At 43.1% G+C, this 16,750-nt stretch overlaps 1 protein-coding gene across 1 annotated transcript; it reads right to left on the bottom strand.

Annotated features, from left to right (window-relative positions):
• Positions 1-2,577: 2,577 nt before the first annotated feature.
• LOC129327342 (cytochrome P450 2K4-like) lies at positions 2,578-16,433 on the bottom strand. The gene is made up of 9 exons (XM_054975904.1): positions 15,542-16,433; positions 13,403-13,565; positions 12,787-12,936; positions 11,617-11,777; positions 9,014-9,187; positions 7,224-7,365; positions 5,139-5,323; positions 4,585-4,726; positions 2,578-3,905 (listed from the first exon to the last, which is right to left on the bottom strand). The coding sequence occupies exons 1-9, from the start codon at positions 15,722-15,724 to the stop codon at positions 3,718-3,720; spliced, it is 1,488 nt and encodes a 495-aa protein (XP_054831879.1). The 5' UTR covers positions 15,725-16,433; the 3' UTR covers positions 2,578-3,717.
• Between the last annotated feature and the right edge of the window lie 317 nt (positions 16,434-16,750).

The raw sequence follows: 16,750 nt of genomic DNA, 5'->3' as shown, positions 1-16,750 counted from the left end.
CTAAGAGTTGTCTGTCAGAGACGTTTTCCTCTGTCCCAGAACAATCATTTCCAGGCTTCCAGACTGGAATGCATTACCATCAAACACCATTAAATTTGTAGTATAGATTTTGGGGCACATTCTCAGTACATGACATGCTAGAATTTTCTGTTCTTGCATTCTTTGTTGATGTGCATTCTCAGTTTCATCCAGAGAGGAATTATTTCCTTGACTTAAGGGAGGCATGCCTTTGATTTTACATTTTCAAGACATGGAAAGAAGTGGGTAAAATAAAGGAGCCCTCATTTCATTGGAAGCAAGAGGCAGACTGAAGAGGCATCCTCTAAAATGGCCAGCATCTTTTGTTCTTCATCAAAAACACTTTCAGCCTTTGTCCAGGTAGGGATACATATTTCCACTGAGCAGCCATAATGGAAAGGCAAAATAACCATAATATAGGCTTGCTGTCTCCCTGTCCCCCTCTCCCCCAGCCACACTCGTGTAGCTGGCAGGGCGGGGAAGGCATATGGGGAGAGAAGAGCATGTGCATGTTCTCCTATCCCGCAGAACTGGCTTCAGAGCGCTCGGCATTCCCTCCCTTGTGCTGGAAAATGGAATCTTTTCCCAGCACGAATGAAGAGCTGTGGGATGCTGCCCATTTGAAGGCTTCTGTGTGCCCCACAAATGCTCCAGGTGGGCATTTTTTGGGGCTTCAGTGCACCTGGCGGCTCTTCATTTGTGCTGGAAAATGATGACATTTCCCCCAGCACAAAGGAGGAAACGTCGAGCGCACTGAAGCAGTTTACGGGACAGGGAGCTTGGGAGCACATGTGCAAGCAAAGTGCTGCCCCCAGCCCAATGCACCCTTACTCCGGCCCTTGTGGCCCCTGGCAACCCTATCATAGCATGGCTGATGCAACCTTAAAAAGTGAACTTACACACCAAAGCACACAGACATTAGAGGTTAAAATGGTTTGCACAACTCAGCCCCCATCATGAGTTCTCTTTTGAGCATTACATCAACTGAGCAAAACCATGAAATAACTTACTGGTGCTTCCTATTCTCCCTCATTCAGAAAACATCTTAAGGTGTCCCACATTTTCTTAAGTTGTTCTGATTGCTTACTTATATTTGGAATCAAGATATACTAGAGTTCCAGCAAATATAAGACGCTTTATTGCAGGCAGGGAAAACTGCAAAAATATATTGAAAGTTGGTTGTTGTGGGTTTTCCAGGCTGTATTGCCGTGGTCTTGGCATTGTAGTTCCTGACGTTTCGCCAGCAGCTGTGGCTGGCATCTTCAGAGGTGTAGCACCAAAAGACAGAGATCTCTCAGTGTCACACTGTGTGATTTCACCTACCAACATCTTCCCCACACTGTGACACTGAGAGATCTCTGTCTTTTGGTGCTACACCTCTGAAGATGCCAGCCACAGCTACTGGCGAAACGTCAGGAACTACAATGCCAAGACCACGGCAATACAGCCCGGAAAACCCACAACAACCATTGTTCTCCGGCCGTGAAAGCCTTCGACAATACATATTGAAAGTTTCTGGGCAGCTCCAAACTTGAGCAGACTGCATAGACAATACATAAAAGATGAAGGCAGGACACCATGCGGTTGAGTGAGGGACAACACAAAAGATAGATACTGGGAAAAGGTACACAGGAAATTTTGAATTTTAACACAACTTCATACACTATTAACTACCTGTACTAGACAAATGTTTTTTAATTGTGAGAAATGGAAACCTCCCCACCTTGCTTTCCTAGTATGTGTGAGGCATCTACTGATAAAGGGAGTTCACCAAGTCAGCCACATATTGGCAATATGGCTGGGGGGGGGCATGGGTAGGGCACTTCCTCATTAGTGGACAGTGTTCATTGGTGGACAGCGTTCACCTGAACCCTACCTGCGGTATGGTACAGAAGTAGGGTTGTTGGTGGAGCTCAGTACTTCTCAGCACAATTCTGTGCAGGTAAAAAAAAATGGCAAAAATATTTCTTGGCACTCTCATTTTTTTAAAAATGCAGCACCCAGAATGTTTAACGTAAAAAAGTGCATGGATAAAGAAATTAAAACTCAACTCCCTTGGTGCTTTCCCTTGATTTTAATAATTTTCTTCCCACCTAGTTTACTTCTAATACCAAATCCTTGTTGAAGGCAGCAAGTTAAGGCAGAAAGGAGGAAGAACATTACTCCCTTTTTGTTAAAAATAGAGATTTTAAAAATCATACTTACACCTTCAGAGATCCTGACAGAGACCCCAGCTCCCCACGTCCCGATGAATGTGGCACATTGCACAAGTAAAACTTGGTCCTTTGTGTGAACGTACAAAATGTGAATGGAAGCTCCTCATTGTTGGATTTCACTGTTGTTGCAACAATACCTACCTTCCATCTGAAATGGCAGGTGTTGCTTTGATGTGCAGTTGACATTTCCCACAGAAATGGGGGCTTTGCATCCCAGGCACTTAACAGCTACAGAAATGGTGTGGGATAGCTCCAGATATCCTCAGCAACACAGAAGCCCGAAGCATTGTTATCACTCTGGCAGCCATTTTGTTAGCAAAAAACAAAAGGCAGGCAGCAAAGCTAAATTTTTATACCACAGAATTATTTTTATTATGACTAATATTGATATTGGTTTCAGTATTACAGTGCTTGATCATTGAAATCATATTTGCTTCATAAATATGTAGAAAGGATCACATTAATATGAATAAAAGACAGAAATGACACTAAAAGATAGAAATGTGCCCTATATCACCCTCTGAGTTGGGGGAAGGGTTGTGGCTCAGTGGTAGAGTATCTGCTTAGCATGCAGAAGGTCCCAGGTTCAGTCCTCAGTAATAAGGCAGCCTCATGTGTGTTCATAGATAGTTCTCTCTCTCTCTCTCTCTCTCTCACACACACACACACACACACACACACACACTGGATGGAAACAAGAAAAAAAAAGGGCGGGGGACACACAAAAGAGTATACTTAATTTCCAGCACCAACTTGCGTTTGCTGACTTGTTCAATGGGCTGCAATCTTTGATTTATATAATCAGTATAAAGCAATATAACCACTCAAACAGGTTCCAGAATTAGTTGAACAGGTGAGCAAATTTAGTGGCTTTTGTACGTTATGAAGGGGTTTTTTTTCCTTTCAAAAACTGGTGTTGAAGCTATATTGAAAATTAAATATATTTGTTTTCTGTTGTTGTCTCTTGCTTGTAAGTAGATGCAGGTTTAGCTCAACCTGGTTGTTCTGTTCATTCAAAGGCCTCATTAATGTGTGAATATAAGAAAAGCAGTACATACAATCATTGTTGGTTTACTCTGCACATCAAATAAAACAAGAACCAAGGTCTATGTGTCAAGTCATGATGATGTCCAAATTTCGAGTTAAGCAATGTCTCAGAGTGACTTGATAGGATCTGGCACATCGGTACATGGGATGCTAAAGTATGTGTCTTTGGGCTGGATTCCAACCAGCTTTTCCACTAGTGAAAAGGGCTCCACTTTGACCACCCAAAAGACTATGTCGGGAATCAGGGGACCTGCATGGATTAAAGTCACATGGGACTAAGAATGAAATAAAAAGGGGAATTGAGCAGGACTGAGTGAAAAGGGTGGCTGGATCTAATCCTAAAAGCTGATTTCTCTGAGTCTATTTCCCTGAAAGGTCTTCAGGAGGCAAGACAGTGCAGCAAAGACTGAGGCCAAGCAAGACAGGGAGTTGGATGTTATGAACGTGACAAAGCACAGCACAGGTAAGGTACTGGAGGCGTCGTAAACCCAACCAAGGGTGTAAAGTCCAGGTCCTCTTTAGATATTCCAGGGGGTGGCTGGAAAGTGAATCTCTGGAGGAGGCTTGTAAAGAACAAGAAAAGCTCCATTTTGGCAAGGGTTTCCCCTGCACACATTCTCCGTCCTGTAATAATGAATACAGAGAAGCATTTAATTTAATTTGCTGTTTGCTGATGAAGTAACGCTCAGGTGAATTTGACTTAAAAAAAATGAAAACAGTGCTATCCTAAGCCTATCTACTTGGAATCCTACTGAACATTACTACTCAATAGCAATTACTCCCAGGAGACTGGGAACGCACTGCCCAGAACAATATAGTAAAAATTATTACTGAGAGAAAACACAAATAATGATGAACTCCCAGTGAAAATTAGCATATAATGCCAAAAAAGTAGAGAGAATTGTTGCTGTGTTGGGCACTTCATATATTAACTAAGCTCACATCAAAGGTAAAGGTAGTCCCCCTGTGCGAGCACCGTTATTACTGACCCATGGGGGGATGTTGCTTCATGATGTTTTCTTGGCAGACTTCTGTTACGGGGTGGTTTGCCATTGCCTTCCCCAGTCATCTACACTTTACACTCAGGAAACTGAGTACTCATTTTACCAACCTCGGAAGGATGGAAGGCTGAGTCAACCTTGAGCCGGCTACCTGAACCCAGCTTCCACCAGGATCGAACTCAGGTCATGACCAGAGCTTGGGCTGCAGTACTGCTGCTTACCACTCTGCACCATGGGGCTCATGCCGTGACAACCCACATATATAGCCCACATTGCTATAACATAAATCTAAAAGTAGTTACCTGCAGAGAAAGGCATGAATGCATCTCTCTTTACAAACTTTCCACTAGAGTCCAGAAAATGCTCAGGACAGAATGCCAGTGGTTTCTCCCATTGAGACTCCTCTTGCAGCACAGAGCACAGTAATGGCATGATGTAAGTTCCCTGCAAAGTCAAAGCTCTGAGTTATTGAGGAAAATGAATATGGCCCAACAAGTACATAGCTATGCATGTGACCCTTCAAAGAAAATGGCGGCCTCACATATTGATTAACATGTGAACTCTTGCAAGAAAAGCGATGTGAGGATTTGACTTGTATGGAGAACATTTAAAATATCTCGGCACAAGTGAACCCCAGCTAGCTATGCTTAAGTTCACAATACTTCATCCCAAAAGGCTAGGAAGCACTGAGCTCTCCTGCACTGAAATCAATGAGATTCAGATGGATTAACTTAATGAATGTGATATTCCATAAAACATCTGAAAAGAGTGCCTTCTGAGGAATAAATGAAAAAAAAATGCCATGTTCCACTAAGCTAAGGTCGTAAAGTTAATGTAGTGAAGGAAGACCGATCACCTTGGGAATGAAGTAGCCTTTAAAAGTGACATCCGCAGTGGTTGCGTGTGGCACGTTTGTAGGGATGATATTAGCAAACCTCTGAACTTCATGGATCACAGCGTCCGTGTATGGCATTTTTGCACGGTGTTCTGTCCGTGGCTGAGCAGACCCAACCACTTGGGCGATTTCTTCTTGGACTTTACCTGAGAAAATAAAACATTTCTTTCACAAAAAGAAACTTTCATGCTTTCATACTGAATCTCTCAATGACAGAAGAGCATGGGATATAAACTTTTTGATAAATGCACAATACGTAGATACATTTGACATCAATTCCTAAAAATGTGAAGGCCCTCTTAAATTACATGAATGAGTTCCATCCTATAGTTTTGAGCAAAGTGTTACCAAATAACAGCCAGGGGTTGAACGAAAGAATCTGTTGGCTGGACATCCCACGTATATTTCCACTGAGAAGCCATAATGGGAAGGGTAAGATAAATCACAGCATGGCTGATCCAACCTGTGGCAGAATACTGACCCCATGAGCCCTGCGCCTTCTTCCCCACTGAGGTGTCTAAGGCTAACCAGTGGCTGGTAGTGGAAGGCAGTCCAAGTCTCTGCCTGGCGTTTGCCATCCACGTGGTACCCCCCAACCTTCAAAGGGGCTTTTACTCCTTCTCTCTCTCGTTCACTGCCACCACTTGGTCTTTATGGGAACGGTCAATAGGGAGGGCCAAGGCTCCCCCAGTCCCCTACGCAGGCTTGACACTCTGAGCCCTGCCTTGAGCCCAGGCTCCTGCTACCAAGACCTGGCTACCGCAGGGACTGTTTACTGTAAAGTCCAAACTTCCAACGTCTAAAGCTCTTTATCCTATTTCGATTCAATTATTTCTCATGGACGTCATATTAATCATTCATCTCTTCCTTTCCAGTACATCATTGCCCAATTCTCTTCATGGAGATGCAGTCCATGTACTGGAAAGGAAGAGATGAATGATTCATATGACATCCTTGAGAAAGAATTGAATTGAAACATGAAAAAGAGCCAGCAGCCTGTTGGACGTTTGGACTTTACAGAACATTCCTGAACATTTTATGTCCCATTTGGGACTCAATGATTCTGCGACATCCAGCACACCAACTGGATTCTTTGCATTCTGGACACCTACAATAGAAAAAGGAAAGGTCATTACACTTGGCATTGAAGGATCAGGTGAATTTTTGGTTTTTACACTTACCTGGAAACATTTTCTGTCTCTTTAAGCGTATATCAACGCTTCTGCATTTTGTATGGTCATTGCTTGATGTTGATATTGATTTGTGATATTGTATTCTATTTATTGCGATATTTATTCTATATTTATTACATTTATTGTAACAGCAGCCATATTTATATATCACTGTTGAGCACATTGCACTTTATAACGGATGAAGAGAATTGTGGTTCTCAAAAGCTTATGCTACAATAAAGTTGGTTAGTCTTAAAGGTGCTACTGGTCTCTTTACACTTTGTAAATATTATTGAAGGATCGATTGCTTATAGTGATTGTTAGCCCACGGGGGACTGCAGTCCTGTTCTATTTTGGCTTATACCTGTGGAGGTCTCTAGTTTCTAGTTGTTCCATCTCAAATCAGCCAAAGAGACTCTCCACCCTGTGCCAGGAGATTTTAATCTCTCCCATTTCCCACCCCCTGGGCAAGTCAAAAGTACAGGGCAGAGAGGCTCTTCCTCCCCCTCCTACCTGTTCTCACTAAGAGTCACTTTTTAAACTGGAAGTAAACATTTTGCCACACTCCAAACCTACAAGTAAAAGCATTTCTCCACACAACTTTAGAAAGTGAATTTGCAGACTGAGGCATGCAGACGATGCAGGTCAAAAGGGCTTGCACAACTCAGCCCCCACCCGCACCCATGAGTTCTCTCTTGAATATTACATCAGCTGAGCAAAACCACGAAATAACTCACTGGTGCTTTCTGTTCTCCCTCATTCAGAAAACATCCAAAGATGCCCGATATTTTCTTTCAGTTATTCTGATTGCTTTCTTATAACTGGAACCAAAATATACTAGGATAATGGAAACCAGCCAACGGAAAGCACTCACTCTGGATTTCAGGGTACTTCATCATTAACAATAAGCCCCAGCGTAGTGTTGTTGAAGTGGTCTCGGTGCCAGCACCAAATAAGTTAGCCACCAATGACTTAAGGTTTTCATTATGGAAAAACCCATTGGTCTTGTTCTTCTCCTACAGGATAAAAAGAAACTAATGATTAAAATTAAATCCTTGGTGTGAATACAGGAATGGAAAGAAATGATAATGGAAAATATCTTCGAGAGACACCGAAGTAGAAAAAGGTCCCAGGTAACCATGTTGATCCAAAGCAGAATCCAAAAACAAAAGCCGCATAATACATTTGATCAGGACCACTCAAAACTACCTGGGTTTTGGTGCTGGATTTTGTCACATAACCAGTCCCTCTAATGAGTAACCAGTGTGTTATCCAAACCGGGAAGGACCACCTGCTCCCAAACGATATGCAACCTAGCCCCTCTCCACCCTCCCAAAAAGACAGACAGAAATGGAAAAAAGAAGAAAAAAAACATGGGGTAATAGGATTGGGGACATGACATTGACTCTTTGCTTCTTGTATGATTTCCCCAGTCTGAACTATTCCATGCAAGCTGTTTTAAGCCTCAGTAGGGAAAAAAGACATACACAATGATTACCTGTCTTTTCCCACCTCCACCATCAGTCTTAAAGATGCCTGAGGAGCTTCTAGTTTTGATTGAGGAAATGATGTGGAGTGAAGCATTAACCATTCCCCTGATCCAGTTCAATATCCTTTGCAGCTGTTTTGACTTGAAATAGGCCAGGACATCTCTATTTGCCCCACAGTTACTTGTAATCTCTTTCCCACCCCCTCCCCCATAGGGGTTTAAGTCTTCTTTCCCTCACAGTCCCAGTCAGAGTTGGGTCCCTGCATTCCTGATAACTGAATAGTGATGTAGCAGGTAAAATGTTGAAGTAGGACCTGGGAGATCTGAGTTTGAATCCCCATCCTGCCAGGGAAGTTCATTGGGTGACCCTGGGCCACTCACACTCACTTTGCTTAACCTACCTTGCAAGGTGGTTGTTATGAGAATGAAATGGGGGCGGGGAGAACGAAAATGCAAGCTGATTTGGATCCTCTTTGGGGGAGAAAAGTGGGGGATAAATATCTAAATAAATAAAGCAGAGAGTTCTTTTCAGGGAACTCCCAAAGTTACATCAAGTTTGCCCCAAATGACAGTAACAGGATTTCTTGGAATAAGGAAGGGAGAATTAACACGCATGGGAGGGGGGCCGCTTGTCTAATTGGGAAAGGGGCAGGGAGGGAAGGAAGAAAATAAAGAAGTCAAAGGATGGTGGTAAGGAGGAAGCAGCAGGAGCACAGGACACATGAGGGACAAACGCTGGGATTCCTCCCATACGTTTACAGAAGTTGCCTTCTAGCACGTGGGTAACATGAACCCCCTACAGTTTCCATAAGACATTAATGACCGCTGAAGTTTGGGAAATCACTGCTGGTTTTGATGGGCTGTTCTTTTCCAAAGCAAGAATCCTTGCCTTTTCCTCATGCAGTCACACAGAAACAAACTTTCAAGAAACAGACGTTCAGTTTCACAGATTACTGAGAGCCAAGCTACAAGTGACGCCTGACACAGGTTGGACGCTTGTCAGCTTCCCTCAAGTATTGATGGGAAATGTAGGCATCCTGGTCTTGCAGCTGTAATGGAGAGCCAGGCTGTAAAACCAGGATGCCTACATTTCCCATCAAAACTTGAGGGAAGCTGACAAGTGTCCAACCTGTGTAAGGCGTCACTTGTAGCTTGGCTCTAAGCCATGGTGTTACCTCTTGCTGCCGGATAAGAAATGAATCGATCAAGCTTCTCTGGTCATTTGCATCTAGCTCCTTGAGGTGTTCTATGAAGGTGGCCTGTATGAAGGCGTGCAGTTCGTCTCTGTTATTCAGGACAGTCTTGCGGGCGCCAACGAGGAAGCCCAGAGGAGGAAATATGTTATACAGCTGAAAGAATAAAGTATGAGAAAGAAAAAAGATTAACAACACTTCTCAGGCAGAAATCTCAAAATGCTTTCACTCCAATATCTTTGCTCCTTCTCTATAAGGGAATAACCACAGAAAGGGTCCCATATTAAAGCTTGGAGCCTAGCTCTGGGATTTATCAGACTTGATCTGCATACTTGCGAGGCTTTCTCATTACCTGCTCAAAAAATGGATGAGACATTTGAAGCAGTGACCTTAGGGTCACTCGGCCAGCAGTGGGTCAAGATTTTATTAAAAATGGATCGACTCTTGTCCTCAGTAGATAAGGAGACTTGAGAGACAATTTGTGTGGCTTAAAATAATGGGCCACAAGATTTATTAATATTCAGGCACTGAGGCAGGCAGTGGGTAGGTTGGGCAAGAAAAGCCCAACGTCAAGGCAGATTTCAGGTTGGTGCAAGATCAGAGAGAGGCAACAGATTATTAGGATATAGCAGAATAAAAGTCAGGGCAGAAATCAGAATTTGTAGGGAGAGTTAGGGTTGCCAAGTCCAGGTTGGTAAATTCCTGGGGATATGGGGATGGAGCTTGGGGAAGGCAGGGTTCGGGGACAGGATGCATCTCAGCAAGGTATAATGCCATAGAGTCCATCCTCCAAGCAGACATTTTCTTCACAGGAACTGATCTTTATTGCCTAGAGATTAGTTGTAATTCTGGGAGACCTCCAGGCCCTTCCTAGAGGAGAGAGGGGAGGCTCAGTAATGGAGGATCTACTTTGAATGCAGATGGTTCAATCCACAGCATCTCAGAGCCAAGCTACAAGTGATGCCTGACACAGCTTGGACACTTGTCAGCTTCCCTCAAATTTTGATGGGAAATGTAGGCGCCCTGGTCTTGCAGCTTGGCTCTCCATTTAATTGAAGTTTACAGAGCGTCAGTCTATGGGAGGGAGAACATGCGGTCGGGAGGGAAGTGCAGGGGTCAGGGTCTCGCCGGGCGGCCCCCTTCCCCATCGCTGGGTGGGGGTGGGGGGTTTCTGTAAACTTCAATTAAATGTAGAGCCAAGCTGTAAGACCAGAACGCCTACATTTCCCATCAAAACTTGAGGTAAGCTGACAAGAGTCCAACCTGTGTCAAGTGTCACTTGTAGCTTGGCTCTTAGAGGATCAAGGTAGTCGGTGATGCAAAAACCTCTGTTCAGGAGAGCTGCTGCCATTGGAACACAGAAGAATGCAAATCTACATAACAGCCAAACTAGATATTATGATGTCCATGAATCTGCCACAGGGACTTGCTGCCATATTGGAGTTGGGAGTTCCTGGTGGAACTTCTTTTAACAGCACCATTGGGGGGGGGGGCAATCTGGCTTGTGACATAAGAACATAAGAGAAGCCATGTTGGATCAGGCCAATGGCCCATCCAGTCCAACACTCTGTGTCACACAGTGGCCAAAAAACCAGGTGTCATTAGGAGGTCTGCTAATGGGGAAGGGACACTAGAAGCCCTCCCACTGATTGCCCCCCCAAACACCAAGAATACAGAGCATCACTGCCCTAGACAGATACAGAGCATCACTGTCATAGACATCTATACCTTGAGGCTAATAGCTACTGATGGACCTCTGCTCCATGTGTTTATCCAATCCCTGCTCCCCCTCGGCTCCCCCTTTTGCCCCCCTCTGCGCTGTTTTCCTGAACTGAAATGGCACCGAGCATTATGGAGGGGCTCTGTAACATTCCCAGCGCCATTTCAGCTCAGGAAAATGGCACGGAAGGCGGGAATCCTCCTCCCCCTGCACCATGGTCCCATGCCAAACTGGGCCCCTGCAGCACTGTAAAAAGGAGTGCCTACCAATAACGCCCAGCTCCAATATGGTGGTGAGTCCCTGTGGTGGATTTGCAATGTCATAATGTCTACATCATCAGGGAGGGACGGAGGAAATGGAACTGCCCACAGCCACAGGAGAGGAAGAGGTAGTGAGAGCACTGAACCCCTTCCCACTGAGGGCCTGAAGCCTGCTAAAAGCTGTTGCTGGTTTCCTGAACTTTCAGTGTGTTTCCAGTCTTCCCCATCACACTGCTGAGGACTAGAGTATAAAAAGCACACTGTGTGTGAAGCAATCCTTTGAAAAGTCTACTGAAACTAAAGGGAACTGTCAAGGAGAATGCTGAGATAGAATCTTTCTCCCCAATTTCCCATTTCAGGGACTTTCTGCTATGACAGAAGGCCCAACATGCAACCCCCTGTTTCAGCCCTCAAGTATATCACTTCTGGGAGGTCTATCTGTCACATTTTTTAAAAAAAGTTTTTGAATTTGTTTCTGCACCAACTATCAGATGCCATCTCGTCCTTAAATACATGGCATACATATACACACACAGCAGTGTCTGTATTATTTACACCAAAAATGGAAACAATTCTTTTAACAAATTTTAAAATGGAAGAGTTACCAGGACTGAAGGGCTTCCAAAAAGCCGGACATTTTCATTGATCAGGCTCAGTAGTCTTATAAATGTGGGATCTTCATATTCAAATCGTTTGCCAAGTAATATGGACACTATAATGTTGGCAACGGCACCATTCATAATTGTAGTGGTTTCAAATGGTTTTCCTACACAAAATACATAAATAAATAAATGTCAGATAATATTTCATTTGGAAAGAGCACTACTATTACTGTTGCCTTTCATTGCCTTAGGACCCCAGCAAGAGCTGACTCTGCTCACTTTGATAATAAGAAGGAAACAAAATAAAACTTCATCCGGAGGTGAGAGTGGTGTTCTTAGCTGTAGCTTCTCCCTGCCCTTGCACCTCTACTGACACCCATCCAGCTTTGATTTTTCTCTCCGCGCTTTGGGCAGACATCTTGAAAACCTTTTAAATGGCTATTCTGAGCTATTCTTGTAAGGAGCTTCATGATTTTTTAAAACAGGAAGCATCGCTCAGGAGAAGAGGCGAGTGGCTTTGCCACTGGCTCATGGCCCACCCAATCAGTCTTCTGCACAGCCACATAGGGAGGTGGTTCTGTGGTTGTCATGTGGCCAACCAATCAGCGCTGGCACAACCAGCAGCTTCTGGAAACGGAGAACCAGTCAGCCCAGGACTCAACTATGTTTAGAGGTTTGTGCGTCTATCCAAACAGAGATAAGTGTGGAGCCACAGTGCGCTCATACTGCTCACTGATGGTGCGTAGTGTTATACTTAGGCTTGTTTGGGCTAAGAAATGCTCATAAGGATTTGATAGTTATATTGTAAGTGTTCTTATATCTACATACTACTGGCTTAAACAGATTTAATGTCAATTAATTAATTAAATCTTAATTCATTAGGAACATTTTTAGAAAAATGTTTATGCCATCTCTCCTGGGAGCCTGCCAAATACAAAATAAAGAATTAAAAAAATTAAAACATTAAATGTTGGAATTAAAACCTAACATTAAAAAGCAACAACCAGGGCATAAAAACATAGATAACTGAGCGGCTTAAGATGAACACCAGTTTTCAAACTAATCACTACAAAAATTGTATTAAAAGATCACGGCAAAACCAATAATCATTACAATGAACTCATTTTGCATAGGAGCAATGGTTTTAGACCTTAAAAGGAAACACCAACCTACCTTCATAAGATTTAAATCTGTGTATTAAGAAACTGCACTCTTCAACAATCCTGTCTTCAATGGTCTTTTTGCCCATTCCATAGTCCCGTAAGGTGGTTAATGTAAACCGCCGCATCACTTTCCAGTTCTCACCACGAGCGAAAATAATACCTGAATGGAAGTGAAGACCAGAATGGCTATTCAAGTTGTATAAAAGAAGGACTTGTAAGGCATGTGTGGGAGAGGAAATTCTGCCCCCCACTTGCTCATTGGTCCTCCCTCTCCCCATTCCACTGCCCACTAGGTTTTTGTGGCAACCCAATCTGCTGCCCAAATTAGATTCTTTTCCTGCCATGTCTACATATAAGAAAATATTGTACTTAATCAGAGGAGGTGCCCAATATATTTTCATATATATATATTTTAAACAAATTGATTTTTCTGCAAACCTGGAGTCTGCAAAAATGTTTATTGCTAGCTCTGGGTGTTCCCATAGTGTGGATTTTTTGATCCACAAGGGGGCAGCATTTGGCTATTTGATAAAAACTAAAGCATTGATTACGATAGATAAAATGCATGCCAAGGGAGAGCCTGGGCATGCACAGTTTCCTGTGCCATAGAGATGGAGGTAACTAACCATGACCCTTCATAAATTCTTCAAAAAGTGGGACGACGGGCCGCCCTGCAAAAGCATCGGCCTGGTTCACCAAAGCCTCCTTTACAGTCTCATAACCGGCCAGCACTACCATTTTCTGGAATCCCATTTGAATGCTGAAGACAGGCCCATACTGTTTGGATAACTGAAAAGTAAATGAAGAAAAAAAGTAAGAACATCCTGCTCTTCGAGTCAGTAGATGTAAACAATCCCTCATTTAAAAACTATTGAACTCCATTTATCTGCTTGCTTCAATTATTTTCGTACTGCCTCCTATGCAATGCGGGGTGGGGATGGGCCAATAGATCTGGAGAAAATTGTCCTGTCTCTTTAACAGTTATGTTATTTACCTCCCTCCCACGAAAACTTTAGCCGCCCATTTCCACACATTAAGCCTATATTAAAGGGACAGGACATTTTTCTCCAGACTTGCTGACAACCCTAAGTACAGATAACACACACACACAATGTATAATAATTATTTCTTAGACTTATGTGTGTTGTTGTTGTTGTTATTGATGATGATGATGATGATATTTATAGATTGCTTTTCCCCACAGGGAGGATCCTGGTTTAGGAATCCTGCCATCCAATAAGACATGAATTAAGGAAAGTCTTTGAGGGGGGAATCTGAAGAAAAGAGGGTCTGACTGGTTCATTCTTGGGAGGAAGTGGGAGAGAAAATCTGGAAGGAGAAGCCTGTGAGGGATAGCTGAGGTGAAAAAGAGCTGTGATTTCTACTGCAGAAGTGCAACAGTTCCAGAGAACAGGCAGCCTGTGGACTGGTTGAGAAGCTGTTGGGCAGAAGAGTCCTAAAGGGCTTTCTTCTTCTGTGAGGAAAGAACCTTTGAAGAAAGGAGACTTCATCAAATGTCACCTTGGGACATTTCTCAATTGCCCTCATATTGAGGGAGCATTGGGGCTCTTCTGGAGTTCGTGATTAGAATCCAGATACTAACAGTGCAATCCTAAACAAAGTTACCCTTCTGAGTTCATTGACTTCAATGGTCTTTAAAGGGAATAACTCTGCTTAGGATGGGATTGTAAAGAGATCTATTTCTCTACCCAAACTGACTTTGGGGCTACCCAATATATTACTGGGCTACTGTTAACAATGTTTTCAATCAAAACTCCTAGTTTCTATGTCCCCTTTCCACTATTAAATAAAAATGTTTGCTTTGTTGCTGTTTAGATGTCAGTTGAGATTTGAATAAAACAAGGACAATTTGAGAGGTAATAGCCATCTTTGCTGAAGGGGATGAATCTGAAAGGTTAAAACTAATGCAACACTTAAACAGCAAACAGAAAACTTTAGCAGAGATAAAAATACATAATATAACATTTTACTGTAGAGAAAAAAGCAATCAGTGTAGAGCAGAAAGGTTAAAGGCAGTAGCTAGCTGAAGCAAATAAATAAATACGTCATCTAACTACTAAATTAAATACCACACACCTGCTTGAAAAGGAAGTTATAACACGACACCAAACATTTGATAAAGAAGAGCTCAGGGAGATAGTGGCAGAGAAAGAGTTCCATAATTGTGGTGCCACAACACAGATGTTCCTTCCCCTTGTGGCCATCGAATGCAGTAAATTGGGGTACCTAAGCCCTGGTCCATTTGGGGCTTTAAAGGAAAGCACCAGCACTTTCAAATGTGTTTTAAAATGGATTGGCACCTAGTGAAGGGCTCAGATTTGATAGGCTGCATTTCCTGTGCAGGCATAACACAGTCGCCTTCTGTGCCACTTTAAGTTTCTGAACAGTCTTCAAAGGCAGGTCTTCCTTAAGTCCAGCATGAATTGGCAGTAGTCATTTCTGGATGTGATCAGAGTGGGGATAAGCATGCTTAGATCTTGTTTTGCTAAGAAGGGATGCAACTGCCAACCTAGCCAAATGTTCCTCGGCAAATGGATCTAGTGGATCTACAAACTTTATATTTTTAGGGGTAAATAACAAAGAATTAAAGAAGAAAGAGCAAAACAAATATGTGTTATATTTTTGCTACTTCACACACTGCAGCCAGCACTTGGGACAAGACTACTATAATTCTCTCTGCCCCAAATGATCAACATAACAGAGAAATCTATGACTGCCACAGGAACAACCCCAAAAAAGCTTACCTTGGCCATGGTTCTGTAAGGTCTCTTTAGATCTATGAGGTGGAGATTTCCAATAAGCGGTAATGGTCTTGGTCCTGGGGGAAAATCTCGGCCATTGCTATTCCAGAAACCGCTCATTTTCAAAAGAAGCATTGCCATAAGGACAAACAGGAACAATATGGAAAGAAAATCCATCCAATTCATTTCCTTGTAAGAAGTTTTCTGAAGTGATTACAAAGGAACTTATAAAATCCAGTCCGATCAAGGAGTGCCTGTCAGCTAGAGATGGTGCAAATAGTTACACAACTACAGAATAGTTGTACAAACAGTACAAATCATTACATTAGACTTTGACTGGTTTTTGCTCTAGTGAATCAGTTAACTGTCCTCTGTAACAGTATGCCTCCTGGTTTCCTTCCAGTTTCTTTTGTTTTCCAACCATCCAGATCCATTCCTAACCAGTTACCTTTATTTGGGTGGGCGGCATCTAATACCTCAAATAAAGACTTTGCAGAACAGGTTTGGATGCTTTTGACTCCTTTTAGGGGGCCAGGGTTCAGGTTTAACTGAAAGCTTAGTCCAGTTAATTACACCCTTTGAAAGAACAGGTTTTGCCAAATCCTCTTGAGAAGCCCTTGACCTGAAACCAGCGATTTTGCCAAGCATATCAGAAATGAGCCTGCCTTTTCCTGTAGCATATCTACCTATCGAGCTGGATGAGTGCGGACTGTAGATGTAGGTTGATTTCTCTGAGATGGTGGGGCGAGTCAAGAGAAAGGTATTTATGACAGCACAGGCTCAACAACAGATGACACAAACAACAGATGACACGAAACAAGCGTTTGGAAAAGCCAGAGAAACTTTAGTCCGTTGCTGGAAAATACCTGCCCAAATTGCTCTTTCGCCTGCCGTCAGCCAGGGCTCCCGTGAGAAGTGGGAAAAATTCCCTGGCCCTTTCCACCAGCTTGCTTTTATCTTCTGGGAACCCAAGCACTTCCTCTACTTCAGTTTGTTGTCGTACAAGAGGAAGGATGCACATCCGATTGATGCAATGTCTTTCCATTTCTCCATAAGCAAGGCGGCAAGCAAACAACCACGAGCCGAGGCAGCTTGTACCCAGACTTGTTTCCTTAAAACTACAACCCCCAGGCTCTCTAGCGGTTTTCGAAGAGGAAGGGAAGGTGGCCGCGGGAGATTAAAATTCCAGATCCAGAACTGTGCTTGTGTAGC

This window comes from Eublepharis macularius, chromosome 4 (genome assembly GCF_028583425.1).
Source record: "Eublepharis macularius isolate TG4126 chromosome 4, MPM_Emac_v1.0, whole genome shotgun sequence".
NCBI lineage: Eukaryota > Metazoa > Chordata > Lepidosauria > Squamata > Eublepharidae > Eublepharis > Eublepharis macularius.
The sequence above is the reverse complement of the archived record's forward strand: the minus strand, read 5'-3'. Positions and strand labels throughout refer to the sequence as shown.